Source organism: Nipponia nippon, unplaced genomic scaffold (assembly GCF_047370975.1).
Source record: "Nipponia nippon isolate SJK-2023a ecotype South Korea unplaced genomic scaffold, ASM4737097v1 scaffold_7, whole genome shotgun sequence".
In the NCBI taxonomy this organism is placed as follows: Eukaryota; Metazoa; Chordata; class Aves; order Pelecaniformes; family Threskiornithidae; genus Nipponia; species Nipponia nippon.
In genome coordinates, this window is record NW_028262391.1 from 51,289,040 (window position 1) to 51,306,652 (window position 17,613).

The 17,613-nt window shown below is 57.6% G+C and overlaps 1 protein-coding gene across 1 annotated transcript; it reads right to left on the reverse strand.

Moving 5' to 3' along the window:
* Positions 1-1,214: 1,214 nt before the first annotated feature.
* On the reverse strand, positions 1,215-16,351 carry LOC104023583 (dual specificity protein phosphatase 22-A). The gene is made up of 8 exons (XM_009477427.2): positions 16,223-16,351; positions 16,017-16,092; positions 14,352-14,385; positions 13,643-13,725; positions 10,968-11,017; positions 7,712-7,786; positions 7,086-7,257; positions 1,215-2,467 (listed from the first exon to the last, which is right to left on the reverse strand). The coding sequence occupies exons 2-8, from the start codon at positions 16,035-16,037 to the stop codon at positions 2,261-2,263; spliced, it is 642 nt and encodes a 213-aa protein (XP_009475702.1). The 5' UTR covers positions 16,038-16,092; positions 16,223-16,351; the 3' UTR covers positions 1,215-2,260.
* Positions 16,352-17,613: the final 1,262 nt, after the last annotated feature.

Here is a 17,613-nt window from a genome sequence, read left to right on the forward strand (position 1 = left end):
ACAACACCCTGGGAAGCTCATTCACGCTTCAGCAGGGCGATTTTCCCCGCAGCAGAGGCACCAGGCTTTCGGGAGGGCTGATGCGGTGCGGGAGAGCTGAGCAGTAAAGCGTGCAGAGCTCTTAGAAATGTAGAAAGAAGTGGAAATCAGCCCGGTTTTACCTGCTTCAGGGCTTGCCTTCCAGTGCCCAGAAGTCCTAAAGCCACCACAGGTCCCACTGATGTAGGCCAGAGTGGAAAAATATATATATATTCTCCTGGGACACCCCTCAAATTTGAGGGAAATTGGGCTTAGGAGATGCTGTTTGGGCAACGGTTGTTGCCATGACCCCAGGCATGGGTGATGCTGCAGCTTATGGGAAGCACCCCTTGTGATTCCCAAAATCAGGGGGATTTTTCCAGGGGTAACAGCTGCTTTGGTGCCGCTGGGGAATGTTTGAGTCCCGGGATGCTCGGTCGTGGGACGGGAAGAAGCACGGCCATCCAGGCTGGTGCAGGTGACGGAATGGCAGCACTCCGCGGAGGTTATCACACCTTCTGCAAACCTAATCTCTGCTTATCACATATCTCCAATGACTTCCTATTAACACCAGAAACCAACTTTCTTCTCTTTTTTTTCCTGTGCACAAGTTCCATTTTTCTGCTTCCTAAAATGATAATGGAGGCATTAAACACAATATTGACCTGGTTTGCTCACCTTCCCTTCAGTCCGCTCCATCAACAGCATTTATGGTCCTTGATCTCATTAATTGCTCAGGGCTTTTTCCCACACAGCGTGGGCTGCAGGTACGAACCATGGTGTACCTCCATGGAGAATAACAGACAGCAGACACATTCTTTTTTCAATGTAAAAAGACAGGAAAAAGCCCCCGTAATTTTTCTCCCAGAATCCTATACGCTACAGCTAAACATCGAGTCTTTAAAACTTTTAATTTGGCTGATGGTTCTCATCAAGAAAATAGGAAACAGGACACGGCGGCAGAGCGGTCATATCAGTCCATCCCTCCATTCCCACCAGGAACACCACAAATCAAGACCAGCCATTCTCATGGTTTTAATCACTCTCCTTTTTATTAGGGGTTGGGCAAGTCACCCCTGGCACTGTCACACTCGAAGTACCCAGAAATTTTCATTAAGGGAATTCCTAGAAATATTTTAAGGACCTTTTTTTTTTTTTTTTCTCAGAATGGATTGCAGAACAGATATTTTTGAGAAGCCAGGCAAGGTATTTATAGGAAAATGCCAAGCTGGCATGGAAGATTTGAAGGGTTCAGTGTCGAAGGGCTGTGTTGATGGGTTGGGACCTCCCTTGTAGACAGATGTGGGGAGTCCTGGCAAAGGAAGGCAGCGAGGCTGTGCTTTGGAAACATGGTGTATGAGTCTGGGATGAAAAAAGGGACACGGTCATGGTCTTTCAACATTAAAAAGGCTGTTGGAGAGGGACAACGTTAAATTGGTCTGTGGGTCGACTGAGTCCAATCGAGCAATTGGTTTCTTTTGCAAGCGGGGACATTCAGGTCGGGCGGCAGGGGAAACCCAAACCTGCTCCGGCTCCGGGGATGGAGGCGGTGGGGACGGGCAGCCTCCAGCACCACTGGATTTCCCCCCTCCCTGGCGGGGTGGGTTAAGAAAAATGCCAGACAGACATCGGCCAGGACCAGGCTGACCAGGAAAGTCCAAACACGGCAAGGAGCATCTGTAGCCCCAGCAGCAGCTCAGCCTGCGGCCTCTTTCCCCATCCCTTGGGGTGACAGCCGGGCTTGTCAGGACCCCACACCCCAGGACACGTCCCTCCCTCCTCAGGGCAACCTCGCAGGCTGCATTGGCCCCCAGCTTCACTGCAAAGAGGAGACAAGGTGTCCTCTCTCCATCTCATCCTGCTTTGGCTTCCCAAGGTCTGCGTTGGCACCCTCGTGCCCTGCTGGAGAAGCACCTGGGTACCACGCCACTGGAGGGAGAGACGGGGCTTGCTGCTGCTATGGGTAATGGAAAAGTGGCCGCAATCCACTGGGGAATGGGGGAACGGGACAGAGCAAGACACTGTCATCAATTAACTGACTTGCCCAGAGGTATACACGGAGCCGGCAGCCGCGGAGAGGGTCTGTGAGTCCTGACGCCCCGCCCCGATCCTTGAGCCCGCGGCCGAGGCCAGCACTGGCTGTTTGCTGCCCGAGACATGAACCCCCCGTGGGCACTTGGCAAAGGGAATACGGAGTTTTCCAAGCCCCAGGGCCAACGTCTGCCTTTAAGCAGCCGGCTGCTTATCTGTTCATCCATCTGCTTCTGCCGGTGCCACCTGCGTGGTAGGGGAGCGGGTTGGTGGGAGCTGGAGAGTAAAGCCAGGAGCTCTCCCTGCTCCCCAGCTGCTGTTCCTTCTGCCTCTGCTCCTGCTGGGCCAGCAAATGCTGCAGCTCCTCCTGGTCCTTGAACGGATTCCTGCCATAGTCGCGGCGGATCCAGGCGCGGTACTGCCAGGACAAAGCCAAAAGAGGTTGTCAGGGTCACTGGGGGCTGAGACACCCCCAGCTCGAGAGCCGGGGCTTGCAACAGCCCCGGTGGAAAGCAGCAAGCCAAGCCGGGGCAATGCCTGCTGCATCCCAGCCGCAGCCTTGGACGAGGCCAGGGGATCCCCAGCCACAGCCAGCAAGCAGAAAGGTCCCAGTTTTGCAGGAGCTCACATGCCATGCGACACAACCGTGTCGTACGAGAGATGCGATGGTTCCCCCCGACCGAGCGTTCCCTGCATCCCCAGCCCAGCACAGACGGAGAGCTGGCAGCATCCTCAGCTTCTCATGCAGGCTGCAGCCGGGACAGCAGCTTTATTTACTTTTCATTGCCAAGAAGCTGCTGCTGTTCCTTGTGTGCCCAAATTCCTGTAAGAAAAGCTTCCCCACGCTTTCTCCCTGCTGTGGCAGTGTGGGGACAAGCTGCGCTCGCTGCCACAAGCTGCACGGCCAAGTCGGCTCTTGCATGCTGAGGCAGGTTTGTTTGCAGAGCGTCTTGCTCACCGCCGGGCTGTTGGAGGGTGCCTCTCGTCCCCCCCATCGCTGCAGCCAGCTGCAAAGTCTGCTCCGGCGGCAGGAGCATGCCGGTGGCTGGGCGCCAGCTGGCAGCAGGCTGAGGTCCGGAGGTGGCTGGGAAGCGAAAGACGGTCTGTAGAAATGTTTCCCGCTACTGCTGGGATGAGAAATGGCCAGACGAGGCCTGACTGCAGCACCTGAGAGTGTGGGCAGGAATGGGCAGCCCTGCCAGGACCTGCTGTGCCAGCTGCACGGTGCTCACGGGGAGCGGGCAGGGCTCTGCCGCCTTCCTAAGCAACTGGGAACCAGCTGGTCCAGCAAGCAGGACTTACTGGGACGGGTGGTAAGAGCATGCCCAGCAACACTAAACACCTTACCAAAAGGATGGAGGGCAGAGAGTCGGGAATGCGAAGCCTGCAGGTGCAAAGGGTCCAGAGAGGGACTGAACATCGGAGCCCTGACACGGGGCAGCACTGGGACAGGCATGGGGTGCAGCTGGGGGAAACAGAGGGAGAGGGCAGGCAGCCCCCAGGAGCTGCCCAGCCTCGGCACCCCCAGGGCAAGATGCCTCCACAACAGCTCCAGCTTCCCGGGGCGCCACGGCAGCACCCCACGGCCAGGAGCCACTGAGATCACAGCAAAGGTGCGGGATGCAGGACAGCGGGATGGGTGGCTCAGCCCTGTCCTGCCAGGGCTGCTGCAGGCACAGGGACCACGAGCCACAAGAGGATAAAGTCTGAGACTGACCCTGGCAGCATTCCCTCCTCCTGCAGCTGGGGAAAGTCAGCTTGGGCAGAGGGGATTTCCACTGGGAATGTCTGGATTTCCCAAATCCACTCCCTCAGACAGCAGGACTCACCACGGCTGTGGCGCGCTCGCCTCCTGCAAGCAGGAAGACCCATTGTTTGGGGTCGACCCCCGAGAGCCAGGCCTGATTTCCTTGCTAGAAAACAACCCCTGGGAAGTGAGTCCCCAAGGATTTGGGACAGGATTTGGGTCAAGCGTCCACGCCACCTACTCATGGGGGGAAACATCCCTCCTGTGCAAACCGCTCAGAGGGATGAAGCTCCATGGGGAGACCAGCCTGGCCACCAAGGCTCGGCACCCACCAAGGCTTGGCACCCACCGAGGCTCGGCACCCACTGGCCAGCCTTGGAGCTGGTTCCCACCATCTAGTGAAGGAGGGAAGGAGCCGGCGGGAGGCTGGGGGAAGCACCCTGCTGCTGCTGCCAGGCATTTCCTTGTAAAGCCAGAGCAAGAAGTGGTTACAGCCCGTTTCCTCCAGCGCTGACCACTAACCCGTTGCGCTCCTCCTCTCTCCCAGGGCCCAGAGCACCCGTCCCATCTGGGATGGCACTGGGTGGGGAAAGGCAGCCTGACCACAGTGTGCCAGCACCATGGGGGGACCTTGGGGCAGGGGGAGACGGGTCCATCACCCAAATGCCCATCTGTGCCCTCTCTCACATCCACACTGTCTTCTCTGCACTCGCATACTTCCTTTTCTAACCTCACCCATCATTCTGCTGCTGCTCTTGGTCCCTTCCTTCCTTCTTTATCCATCTAGCCCCGATAAACACCATTTGCCAGCTCAAAAACACGGCTGCACGCTCAAGGCGCACTTCTTGCGGCGAGGGGCCAGCTGGCCAGTCCCAGAGAGCATCTTCCTCATTTCTCCCTCCCGGGGTCCCATCTGAGGTCCCTGCTGCAGATCGAGGAAACCGAGGCACTGAGGGATGCCTGCCCACAGTCCCCAGGAGGTCCCCAAGAGGACTGACCTGTTCCTCGCAGGTTTTAACCAACAAGAAATGAGGCTTTTCCTCCTGAGCAGCCTGCCCAGCCCTTATCTATGTCTGCTGCCAAGCACTGCATTTCCAAATTGCTGCCTGCCATGATGACAGCTGGGCTAAATGGGGAAATTTGACCTCTTTTCTGTCCTCAGCAAGAGCTGAAGCTCAGGTCACAGTACCCTTGCTCCTGCATCCTACCTACACACATGGAAAACCACCCCAAAGCCACAAACGGGAGCAAGGTGTGACCTCCCACAGCCAAGGTAAGCGAGCCAACTGCTGCTTGGCATGAAGCAAGGCACAGGACCCATGCGGCATTGGGTCCCACGGGCTCCTGGCCACGCAGGTGAATGCCTACGGCACCCACCACCCCACGAGACACCCAGCCATCCACCTCGGCTGACCTGCCCGCGCTGCCCGCAAGTCCCTTCCTCTTGCAAAGGTGGAGGGTGCAGGGGCAAGGGTTGGAGCATCCATCCTGGCTCTGCCCCTTCTTCAAATGCAGCTGCGGGTGAGTAACACCAGAGCACTCCCCGCTCCAGCACCCAGCCTTTGCCTCCGGGGCCGTGCTAGCAGCAGTCCGCCCACGAGGGCCGTCCACAGCTTCCCTCCCCGATGCTGTGATTGTGGGGAATGTGGGGTGTTTCAAGTAAAAGGCAGCTCTTGCTAAACCCCACAGCTCAGAAAAACACATCCAAGTGCTGCCACGCCAGCTTTGCCTTTGGGAAATGCTTGCAAAGCCCCCGGCAAAACTTTGAAGTGATGAAAAAGCAGCATCTAAGGGAAAGGGAAGAAAGTCCAGTGTCTGCTGAGCCCAGCCTGGATTTTGGGAGGCAGGAGGAATAGTTCAGATAGAGCGGGGGGCACAGCAAGCCCCACATCACTGTCTGTGCTGGGACGTGGCCAGAGCATGAGAAGGGTTAGGGAGAGCTGGCCCGGCTGGGGAAAGCCCTGAAGGGAATCTCCAGCACTGTGGGTGTTTTGTAATCCCTTGGACCATTTTCCACCCTCCTCCGCGGGTGTTTTTGCAAGCCAGTGATAACGGGGCAGGGCTGCGTCCCTTGTGACAGCGCCTGCCCGCTCCCTCTGGCACCCGAGGAAGGGAACTTGGCAGCGGGGAAGGGGCTGACATTTGGGCCAATGTCACATGCTGTCCCTGCCTCTCTCCTGGGAGGAGAGAAATCCCCTTGAACCACTCGGTGTGGCCGGAGGGACCGATGGGTCTCCACCGCCGTTTGCCATGGGGCCATTGCATGATGTTCGTGGCTACAACGGGTGGGAGGGCTTCACCTCCAGGGATGGGACCAAGTTCAGGGGTGATGGGGGCTGCGAGGTGCCTTGTATACGCCAAGTTGTGGGTTACTCTTTCCTTGCAGAGGTCCAGCTGTGGCCCCTGGGCCCTCCCGGGGCAGTTTTGCACCACAGTCAATCTCTGTGGAGCTCGGGACTGGGCGGAGGAGCAGGAACCAATGTGGGAGGCTGGAGGGCAGCCAGTAAGCCAGGCAGGAGCTGTACTTTTAAAGGCCTTTCCCTTTGCTTTTGAAGGCTTTCCAGGTCAAAAGTGCAGCTCTGATCTCTGCAACTAGTGCTCTCCTGAGTAAACATGCCACTGTCGCTCCCATCTGCCAGCATCCAGCTTGGTTCAGCTACGACAACATCCCTCCCTTGCACGGGACGGGAACCCACCCAGCTAGGGCTTCTGCCCCCCTAAAACCTGCTGCTCTGCATCATTTTGGGGAGGGGAGAGGAGAATTTCTCCATCAGCACTTGCTTCTCTCCGTCGCCTGCCTCTAAAAGCAAAGGGCTTGCTGTCAGAGGAAGCCCTGCCAGATCCAAGCACGCCCAGGCATCCCGAAGCCGCTCGCAAAAGCCTTCCTCCCTCTCCTCTGCCCTCTTCCGCCTCCGGCTCCCGCTGCACTGCATTCCTGGGAACTGGTCCAGCACCCTTCCCGGCACTCCCCAGGGACCTGATGCTCGCCTGTCCCTCCCGCTGTGTCCTAACTGAACTCTCGAGAAAAGCACTGGGGTTTTAAAGAGCTTTTTTAAGTGCACTCGCATAATGTCTAGGCACTTCTTTTTTTTTTAATTTTATCTTTTCTTTTTTTTTTTTTTTTTTTTTTTTTGCATGCAAAACCCAAATTCCCCAGGTAATAAATAGCATGCACAAAGGCCAGCTCAGGCAAACAGCTGGCCCCTGCAGTGAGCTGCATGCAAAAGAGCCGTGCCTGCTTGCAAACGCCGCAGACACATATATAAGGTGACGTCGGCGCGGGAGGTACCTCCTGCAGCAAGGTCTCCTCGTACTCCTGCAGCTGCTGCTGGAAGCCAAAGTTGGGGCTGACGTAGGACCGCACGGCCTTGGTGGCAGCCAGGCAGCCCTCCCAGCCGAGCTCGGTCACCGTCATGAGGTAAGCCACCAGGATGGTGGTGCTGCGGGAGACCCCAGCCAGGCTGGCATGGCGCGAGGGAGCAGTGTCAGGGAGAGGTATTCCCACCACGGAGGCTGGTGCGGCCCCGCAGCAAGGGATGCCCATGGGATGCATCTTCCCATGAGCAATCCCTCTTGCTGGGGTGCTAGCAGGGTTCCCCAGCCACGGGTTGGGTGGGGGTAAGGAGCCGTGTGGACAGGGAGCCACTGCTGGTGGCTCTGGGCAGGTGGCTTCCCCCTGTCCCCTCCTTTAGCCTGTCCCAGCTCTTTGGATGCTCAGGTTTTCGGTGCACAGACCACCCATCCCCATGGATCTCAGGAGCGGAGGCCTTCCCCTGTCACCCTCCCGCTATTCTTCTCTTCTTCCTCCCCACCACAAGTGACGTTCAACGTCAAGGACACTTTTTGGGAGCCCATCCCCACCTCCCACAGGACCGATGTGAAGCAGGGACACGAGGCGGTGACAGCAGCTCTCACCAATGGACGAGGCAGCCTCCCCCACCGAGCCGGCATTCATGGATGAACTTGATGCACTCCTTAAAATGTTGCAGCCTGCAAAGAGAGAGGCAGGGAGGTGAGGGTGGGAGGGCTGCCCACCCCTGCAAGGTGCCTGGCCACGCCAGCAACAGCAGTTGTGTCCCCCACCCAGGACTTCCCACCACCCTGGGGCCACCGGCGTGGGGTGGGAGCGGAGATCCTTCCCTTGCCAAGCGAAGGCAGAGGGGCTGATCTTCATCTGCTAGGAAGGAAATGACCTAGGATATTTTCCGGGGGATTTCCTGCTTCCCAAGGCATCGGGATGGGAGCAGGGTGATGCCATCAGCCAAACCAGCTCAGGGAGGACCCCAGGGAGACAGCCTCCAAGGGCAAGGTGTTATCTTGTGCCCAAGGGACATGCACATCCCCATGCCAGAGGTTGTCCTGAGCCATCGGCTCGCCCCTAGTTCCCAAACGATGCCAAAACCACCCAGTTCCCTCCAAGGAAAAGATGTCAGCAGGGAAGAAGGCAGGGAGAAGGTGGCTCCCAAGATGTTTTGCCTGCAGGTCCCAAAATGGTGCCACTCCCTTCCCCTCCTCACCCCAAGCAGCCCCTTCAGCCCCTTCCAACCCAAGGGAGGGCACGGAGAGGTGCCCGTGCCAGGAGGCAGGGCTGCCAGCAACAACACGGGCTTGTTCCCGGATAACTGCCTGAATTCCTGAAAGCATAACCAGTAACTGCCAGCAAGAAAGAGGGAGCACATTAACCCTAACCAGCGAGTTTCACAGCAAAACGGGGCAGGTCAGGGAGCCAGGGCTTTCTGGCAGCTCCGCTGCAATGTGCTATGGTGCTTCTCTCCTTCTGACCTGGATACTCAGCAATATGAGCAGCACCTGTCTTTTTGAAGGCATGGAGACCTAGAAAATGGGATAAATAACTCCATATGTACCGATGAGATACAGGTGGGTGTTTGTGGGAGGGTTATGCAGGCTCTGGTGAGACACATCTCTCCTGCTCATCATGGCATGGGATGCTGGAAGCCACTGCTGATCCCTCTCGAAGACAGTGGGCATCTCCGAGAGCCCACGCCGAGCCAGGTATTCGTCTCCTCGGCATGTGTTTGCAATAAATGCTGCCCATCCCTGCTCACCCTCATGGTCCCACCAAGCCCTGGGGGAGTTTTGAGGCAGAAAAACCTCATTCTGGGTAACTTAAGCTGCTGGTGACCACACAACCCTGGCTTTTCCGGGAGAAGATGAGGGTCCCTTTGGCACAGCCAAGCCAGAGCTGTCCGGCAGCGAGCGCGGGAGCCGGCAGCGCCTCTGCCCCAGCGCCGGTGCTGGACTTCCTCTGCCTCCGCGTGATGGGGTGGGCGTACGCCTGCACAGCCTCCCTGATTTCTCAGAAGCCAAGGCACGAGCTACCGCAGAGTTTTTCCCCCCCTGCCCCTCGCCGAGGGCTCGCTCCACGCACAGCCTCCCCTGGGAGCCCTCCAGGGCTCAGAGCTGGCTTCCCTGCAGGGACAAAGCAGAACCCTCCAAAACCTCCCCCATCCCTGTTGGCCCATTGAAGGGGATGCTCTTCTCCCTGCCCTGGAAGGGGGATTGAAGGGGAGGCTGCTCTTTACCCTTTCCTGGAAGGGCTGGGCTCAGGCGCCTTCTAAAAAAACAGCCAAGGACATATTCAAAAATCTCAAGGGGGTTCTGCTGCCCAAGAAGAGAAGGAGAAATGGGGGAGTCTCTGAAGGTGTGGTCATACGAAAAATATTGAGCCTTTTGGCCCTGGAAGGAAATGTAAGTCCATTGCTCCTCGTGGGCTACAGATGTGCCGCCTCCTTGGCCACTGTAGCAAACAGAGCATCACCCTCTGGGGGGGCCTTTCCCTGCCTAAAGCTTGTCTGGGGGGATTTCTCCTCATCCTACTTATCTTGGCAGAGCAGACAGCATCCCCCAGGGCCTGCACGTGTTGCCTACGCAGGTCCAAGCTCTCCAGATCCCAGTCCTCCCCTTCAGCCCCTTGACTGGGACCAGCAAGGATGCACCTTGCTTGCAAGGACACGATGCTTTTGCTTCCAGCTCCCTCGGCACGCTTGCTACCAGCCTCCAGCCCGCTCCACGCACACAGCATCGCTCTCCCAAACCATCCCGGAGGGAGGCAGGTGAGCTCTTCAGCCACCCCATCCATCCTCACCCATTCCACGGGGGTTTTTTTTCCCCATGGCCAGGCAGAGGAAAGCTCTCCCCATGCTTTTCCAGCCTCGAATCGTGGGATTGGGGCGTGGAGCCTGGTAATGCTGAGAGATACTGAGGTCCTGAGTCACAAGCATCTCCTCTGCAGGACATGAAGTTCACGAGGATTATGAAATCCAAGGCATAAACTGACAAGCAGAAAATAGTTCCTTGAATAAGTCTTCCTTCCGGCAGCCAGTCTTATCTTTTTTTTTTCCCCCTTTTGGTAGACATGCCACAAATGCAAAGAAATGAGAGAAGACAAAAAATAACAACCAAAAAACCCTGTTCTTGCTGAGGCAGGGCTTTCTTGTAAAGCTTCTCTTTCCGCTCAGCGGGAGCATGAGCAAGCAGAATCACACCCCCAGGCACGGCTGCTCCCAAGGATGCTGGAAAACCAGCACCTCCACCAACGGCCTTCGCTCTGGTCACTCTGCATGAAGTTTTGATCCTTTTTAGGGTTTGACTGGTGAGAAAAATCCCTCGGAGTCATCCATTTTCTGGTTGCAAAGGATGGTTTATGGATGCCCCCGGTGCCAGCAGCGCCTGCGCCCATCGCACCCCAGCACCGCGTCCCATGAAAGCACCTCTCACCAGCTTCATCTCGAGAGCATCATTAAAGGACTTAGGAGTATCTATGCTTTGGGGGGGGGGGGGGGGGAATACTCATTTTAATAAATATTTTATTTCTCTTTCCAAGGAGAATGTCTGGAAGACTGACACAAATCATTGTCTTTCTAAAGCAATAAAAACTGCTCCAATTTTCAACCCTGCCCAGTAGAATAATCCTGAAATCTGATGGAAAATTACATGTGCCGACTGCAAACAAACACAGAAACAGATTTTAAGCCCTACAAATGCCATTTACTGCCTGAAAATTAACCGCAGCTTTTGTCAAGCTCAGCAATGATACCAAGTTTTTGCGGCATGAATGAACTGAACCTTCGCCCTGCAGAATTCGATCACTTATTGACTGATAACTACCAAAACGCAGCCCTGGGAGGCAAAAGGATGGCAAACGACTTACAGGTTTTGACTGGATGAATCTGAGGCTGAGATACAGAGGTAGGTCATGTCCTGCAATACAAAGATGGTTGTGGTAGTAAGATACTTTCAAGAAACACGAAATCTCCCGTTGCTCTCTTTTCCCTCTCCCCAGCTGAACCTTTGGTGACAGGAAAGCTGAAATCTGCTTTCGGGTGCCATCACCCTGCTCCCCACGGGTAGGGAGAACCGTGAAGGGTCGCATCCAGCCCACCCCAGGCTATTTCCACCCCATTTCAGCCCAGAGGAGAGGCCAGGCTGTGGGGAACTGCTACGATGCTCAGGAGCCCCCCAAAACTGAGCCACCCCTTCACCGGGGCCCTGACCGGCGAGCCCCGTCAGGAAGACGTGTGCGAACACGCACTGATGAAGTCACTCTCATCAATGAGTTATTTCCTCCCGGTCCTTTTAATACACAATAAATCATCCTGCCGCATGTTGGCGTAGGTCAGATTACTTTCCTTTCTTTAAAACATCGCTTCCTCGATCCTCCCTGTTCTGAGCTAAAATTAGATCCTTTTCATCTGAGGTTTGTTGGTTTTTTTTTTTTTCTAAACTTTCTTAGTGAAATGGGTGGAAATCCTGCCAGCCAGAGCTAAAACGGCCGAGCACCAGGGATTGCCCCATCTCCATCAGCTCCCTGTGGCATCACTGCCGAAAGGTCCCCCCTGGGCTGATGCAGCCCAAACCCACGGGCCGCCCTTGCTTCCCTCCAGCCCAGGGCAAATCGGGAGGCTGGACAAAGCTGATCATTTAAGGAGGGAAGGGGCAGAGTGGGACAGGCACGGGGATATTTCTGTGCTGGAAAGACCCACGTTGCGAGGACGAGCGCGGGCGGGCTTTCCCATGCATCTCCTCTCCGTCCCATCCATCCTCCCCAGCCCCGTCCCACGCTCGCCCCCGCCATCCCGCAGCCTCTCGCAGGACGGGGATGCGGTGCCGCAGCGATGTGCCGCTTGCCGGCTCCCCGTGGCGTGCCAGCCGGCTGCTCCCCACCCAGAGAAGCTGCCGGAGAGGCCAGGGCAGCGGGGGGAAAAACAGAGCCGTGGGGTTCCTCATCCGCACCCCCGGCCAAACCACAGCTCCCCGGGATGCAGGGGATGGCGGCTGCAGGCAGGAGCTCAGCGGGTGGAAGGGGACCTGCATCAGGCAGGGGCACGGGGACCAGCAAGCAAACGCCGGCAGGTTTTGCAGGATGAGCCATGATGGGCTGTGGCTTCCCAAAACCTGGCTGTGCCCTGCCATGCCTGGCACCAGCCCGACCTCCCCGCGGCAAGGAGAGCCACCGTGCCAGCAAAACCACCATGCCAACCAGCAGAGCAGCCGAAATGACCCAGCTCCTCCCCAAACCCCAACCTGCACCCCAATCCCAGATTAACTGCCGGGCTCCCAGCGGCTTCCCCTTCCCTGCGGGGCCGGGTGCCCCCATCCCGCCTCAGGGAGCTGGGCCACGCATGGGAACGGTGCTGGGGTTTGCGGTTCCCGACCCGGGGCCGTGATTGACACATTGCTCAACCCACCATGCCTTTCCGGTTCCCCTTTTCGCCAGCCCGGCGGCTTGCTCCGTGTTGTAAGCTTGCCGTGCGGTTTGCTACCCGTCTGGCAGTGGCCTGAGCTCTGCCAGCCCCAGCTGCTGCCCCTTCTCCAGCCACGAGCCGTTTCTCTGCACCGATTTTATTCAGCCTCCTTCCTTCTCTCTCTCCCCCCTCCACGTTACTCAATGCCTTAGCAGGGAAAAGGCTCAAGCTGGTGTTTTGCTGGGGCTCCCTGCCCAGCGTGGCCCCAAAGGACGAGGGGCCCCGGCAGTCCCCTTTGCCTTCTGCAGCATCCTGGGATTTGGGAGCTGGCAGCGGGTCTGACACCGGGATGAAGCGCAAGTTGCATGCATCCATCCGTCGCGACATGGCAGCGCTGGGTTAACGGTTGGACTTGATGATATTAAAGGTCTTTTCCAACCTAAACTATTCTATGAGTGGCATGGGCCCAAGCATCCCCGCACGCGGACCCCGCGGGGGGCTGCTCCTCCTGCTGCAGGCTCCATTCGTCCGTGCAGGCAGGATTGGTGCACAAAAGACCTGACCAGCACCTCTGGCATCAACCCACCGGCCAGCTCCCTCCTGCCTCAGTTTCCCCCACCCACAGCCCGAGGGGTCCGTAGCGCTCCAGGGTCCACGGCGGGGAGGGGACGGGAGCAGGCAGGCAAAGCCAGGGAGGCCCGGGACCCCTCTCCTGGAGGTTTTGGCGGGGGGATGCTGCGGGTCCCGCTGTGCCCCCGTCCCGGCCGGGCTGGATGCGGCCCCGGCGCTGCCATCCGCGGGCCGCCGCCGCCCTCTCGCGGTTCTCCCCGCGGCAGCACCGGGCTCCCCGCCGGGTCCCGGCCCCGCCAGCGCTGCCGCCGCACGCTTTCCCCCTAAACCCCACCGTCTGGCCGTGCCCCCCAAAACACCCCGCTCCCCCCCACCCCGCGAAAGCCAGCGCTGAGCCCCTTCGGGTGCGATTCAGCCTTGCGCGGTGCAAATTGCTGTAAAATGGGTGCAAATTCAGCCTTGCTTCTCCCCTCTCTGCCCTACGCCAGGAGAAGAGCCTGCGTCCCATCTGCACCTCCCCAGCCCCTGCTCCCCCGGGGTGGTCCCCCAAGTCCCCCACCCGGGCACTCACCCCCAGCACCGGTTCGGCACGATTGTGGACGGAGAGGATGTGCGTCACCCCGTTCCTCAGCAGGTTTTCCCGATCTTCAGAGTCTGGAAGCAGGAGCGGCACGTGAGTTGCCTGCCCTCCTGGGAGATCTGCTGGATCAAGCACCCACCAGCAACCCTTATCCATCACCCTCGACCCCCCGGGCCAGCCCCTTCCCGCTGCCTCCCACCCCGCACGATGCAGGAAAGGAGACCGGGCATCACGATGCACCTCGTTCAAAGCAAAATCCCCCTTGGATGCACTGGGTATCCAGCAGGTTCCTAAAACCACCCCCAGAATCAGAAATTCTACTGCTAATTTGGAAAATGTTGTTGTCTCTTCACTGTTGGGTGAAACCCAAGCTTTGCCCTGCTCCCCATGGGGCCAGAGGTCCCAGCAAGAAAGCCAGGCGTTGGCCCGCTATAAATACTGTCTCAGCAAATATGGGAAGGTTTCCAGCCATGCCAGGGGTTCCCCGGTGCTCCAGCGTGGCTGGTGGCCACAGCTCCCTGCGGATGTCCCTTTCCTGGACTAGAGCTGCCCGGGGCCGCTTGCAGTTGGGATGGGGCTTTTTTGGGGCTTTGGATCTCTGGAAGATGCTGAGGTCCCCAGGGAGAGGGGCTCCTCCAGCCCTGCCAGCTGCCCAGGGATCCCACAGCAAGGCAGAGGTGGAGCAGGGAAAGGCACTCACCACGGATGTTCCCGAGGTAAAGGCCTTTGACAACCTGGGAGGTGACAAAAAGGAGATTTCAGATGGCGCCGGGCACAACGTGCATCCAACGCGGCGGGAACAAGAAGCTGCACGCGTGGTACCAGCAGGACCAGGGCATCTGGCAGCAAACTGCCCAGGCAATGATAAACCAAGCACCTCATCAGTGAACCATCGTCATTAATGAACATCAAAGGTTGGTCCCGCTCAAACCACCAGCGCAAACCCCTCCAGGACTGCAGAGCTCAGGAAAACTCAGCACATAAATGAAGGGGGGCTTGCGTTTGGTCCTGTTGCTGTTGGAAGGGCAGGGCTGGGGGCTGGAGTCCCCAGCCAGCTCAGCCCACCCCAGCCTCCTCCTTCAAGGTGGGGCTCCAGCGGGGAACCCCCATCGCCCTGGCTCCCGCAGGCAGGCCAGCTTGCTGAGGCTGGGCTTTGTTTTGCTATTCTATAGCAACCACCTCTTGCAAATAGTTTTAAAGGTTGCCTCTGCCAGCTGGGGATAGACGGGCAAAGGCACAGGCTATTTATAATACTTTTCTGGCCAGGATGTTGCAGTAAGTGCTGTCAAGTATGCAAATTTGGTCTCTAACTCACTGCTGCAGAGTTACGAAGGAGAAAAAGGGGCAGCTCAGGGTATTTACGGGGTGTAAGAGCCTGCCAGAGCAGTTTCCAGGGGCACAGAAAGGAAGAGCTGGTTTCCAGTTGGACCCATCTGGCAGAAGACAGCTGGTTTGAGAGGCTGTAGGAAGGGTTTTCAACAGCTCTGGGTCACATCCAGCCCACCTCTACTGTTCAGCAGAACCCCAGCCCGCTTCTGGGGTGCAAACACCTGGATTCAGCAAACGTCTGCGCCCAGCACAGCACAAGCTGTTCCCACTAGAAGGGGGATGCTGATCCCTGCATCTCATCAAGTCAAAGCTGGATCCTGTAACACAAACGTCTCTGCACCAACCCAGCCCTCGGCAAAGGCAGCCCGGGCTCCCCAAGAGGGTTTGGTGGCACCAGAGAGGCTGTGAAAGCCACTTTTCAGGTCGGGCTGCATCTGCAGGGGGTGAAACCCCGCTGTTAAATCACACCAGAGCCGTGCAGAGAGAGTTTGCCCTGATCTGGTCTCTCCGTTGTTGTCCCAGAGTCTAATTTTAAACTGGATAATGCACATACCAAGCGGTTATTTAAGGATACCAACAGAAATCAATCCCCTCTGCTAGCCCTGGAGTTCAGCTGAGCAACAAGCAGCAATAAAACCCCACTTCCCCCTTCGCAGCGCATGGCTCCCAGGCACGGACACATCCCGGGGGTGGCAAGGGGGGGAAATTTCCCTGCAGGGACCCCTCTTGGCCCTGAGGATTTTAATGCCATGGCCTTAGCGCCCAAGGGACGAGCATCTAAAGCCAGCTGTCATTTCTCTGCCACCCGCAGGCACTTAGCTCATCACCTCGGATATAAACCCGGGGATCACTGTTTGCTTTCTTAATTCCCCTTCTTAAGTGCTTGAAGTTTCGAAGGGGAATGAAAAAAGGAAGATGCAAACGGTTGTATTTAGGGCATCGTGGCGGTCTGGGAAGAAGCATCCCCCTGGGCTGCAGGAGAAAGGTCCTGCCCAAGGAGGACACGCTGGCCGCCATCCCGCTGGCCCCCCAGTACCTTGCTCATTCCACTCCCCATGTTTTTTCTCTTCCCAGGGTCAGGATTCAGGTGGCTTCTTGTTCTCCAAGGCTACCTGCAAATAAGCACCCGAAAATCCCAGATGGAGAGATCTGCCCCCCTCCAACAGTGCATGCGAGCAGGAGGAAGGGGAACACGCGGCAGGCGGGGAGCGTGCAGAGCCCCAGCAAATTCAGCTCGCTTACCAGCGGCGGGCTGCTCCAGCAGGTGAAGGGGACCGAGGAGAGTGGCTGGTGCTGGGCAGGAGAGGATGAAATAAGGATCCGGGGCCGTGGTGAGGCTCAGGTTTCTCTCCCAGGCTCCCTGGGGTTTTCACAGCCTTTTGGGGAGGGTGGAGAGGAGGGCCCTTGGGAGGAACGACTCCCTCGTCCCAGCGGTGCTCGCCGAGCTTCGTTCTGGGATGTTACGGGCTGGTCCAAGCCCTGCGCTCAGCAGGATTTTTCTCCCGGTCACATTAGTTCCTCCCAGTCACAGGAATGAGAGGAGAATTCAGAATAAGGCGCTTGCCTCGAGAACCAGAGCGTGGCACGAGCGATGTGCAGCGAACAGAGCACAAGGATAAGCCTGTCTCCCCCTCCCTCCAGGAAGGGAGGTGAGAGGAGCTGTAAAGCAGCGCTGCAATTCCAGCACATGCTTCGAAACACCGATTTTCAAAGGAGATACACCTCACAGCTCACCAGCCCCCTCCCAGATCAGCGCTATCAGCCTGCCAGAGGCACAAGCTATACGAAGAGCAGAGAAAAGCAAACGGCGAGCGTAGCGAAAACCCCGCAGCCATCGCCAGTCTGCGATTCTGTCATCCTTGGAACATCCTTCTCAGCACCTCGGAGACCAACATTTCACCTAAAGGATCTTTCAGATGCAGGAAGGGGAGTTCACCGCTTAACTCCCACCAGATCACCTCACCTCAAAAACCTTCCCCCGAATTTCTCTGAAGGAAGGGAAAGGCTGGCCGGCCCCAGCACCGGGCCAACACAAGCAGTCCCGACTCCCCAGGCTTTCCACCACGGCCGCTAAATACAGACACAGATTTAAAACCACGACAGTCCTGTCGTCAGGAAAAGAGCAAACCAAGGTTGAAACTTGGTTTAGTAGTTTTGGTCTTCAGGGGGTGTTTTTAAACCGAAGGCAGAAGAAGTTTGCAGAAAGCCTAGGGGACACACCGGAGGGAGAAATTCAGCAGCTAGCGGTAGAGCAAAGCAAAGGCGCCAGCTTTTTTAGCTCAGACCCTGAAAACGTTAAGCCGTGAACCAGAACTTGTTCAGGCCGCTGCATTTAATAAAAGCTCCGAGATGCTGCCACTAAAGGCAGCATTTCTGTCCCTCCTCCAGCTGCAGCGATCCCCTCTGCGGTCCCCTCAGGCAAGAAGCAAGGCGTGAAACACGCTCCAGGGTTTCACCCGAACCTGTTCTTGGCTGAACTCCATCTAAGTTCTCCCGCTTCCTCGCTCGAGTCTGCACGGGGTACTGGCGCGAGCTCTGCAGCCCGTCCGTGCTGCTGAGAACAGGTTCCCGACAGGAGGAGGACGAAGAGACGGAGCAGCGCCGATCCCCGCCACGCAACCTGCGCCGCTTGA

Excerpts from the sequence above, each read along its gene's own strand:
- LOC104023583 (XM_009477427.2), bottom strand. The coding sequence starts at position 16,037 with ATGGGGAGTGGAATGAGCAAG. Across the intron at positions 13,726-14,351 it reads TTACCTCGGGAACATCCGTG|ACTCTGAAGATCGGGAAAAC; the intron begins GTGAGTGCCTTT and ends TCCTGCTTCCAG. Across the intron at positions 2,468-7,085 it reads AGGAGACCTTGCTGCAGGAG|TACCGCGCCTGGATCCGCCG; the intron begins GTACCTCCCGCG and ends TTGTCCTGGCAG.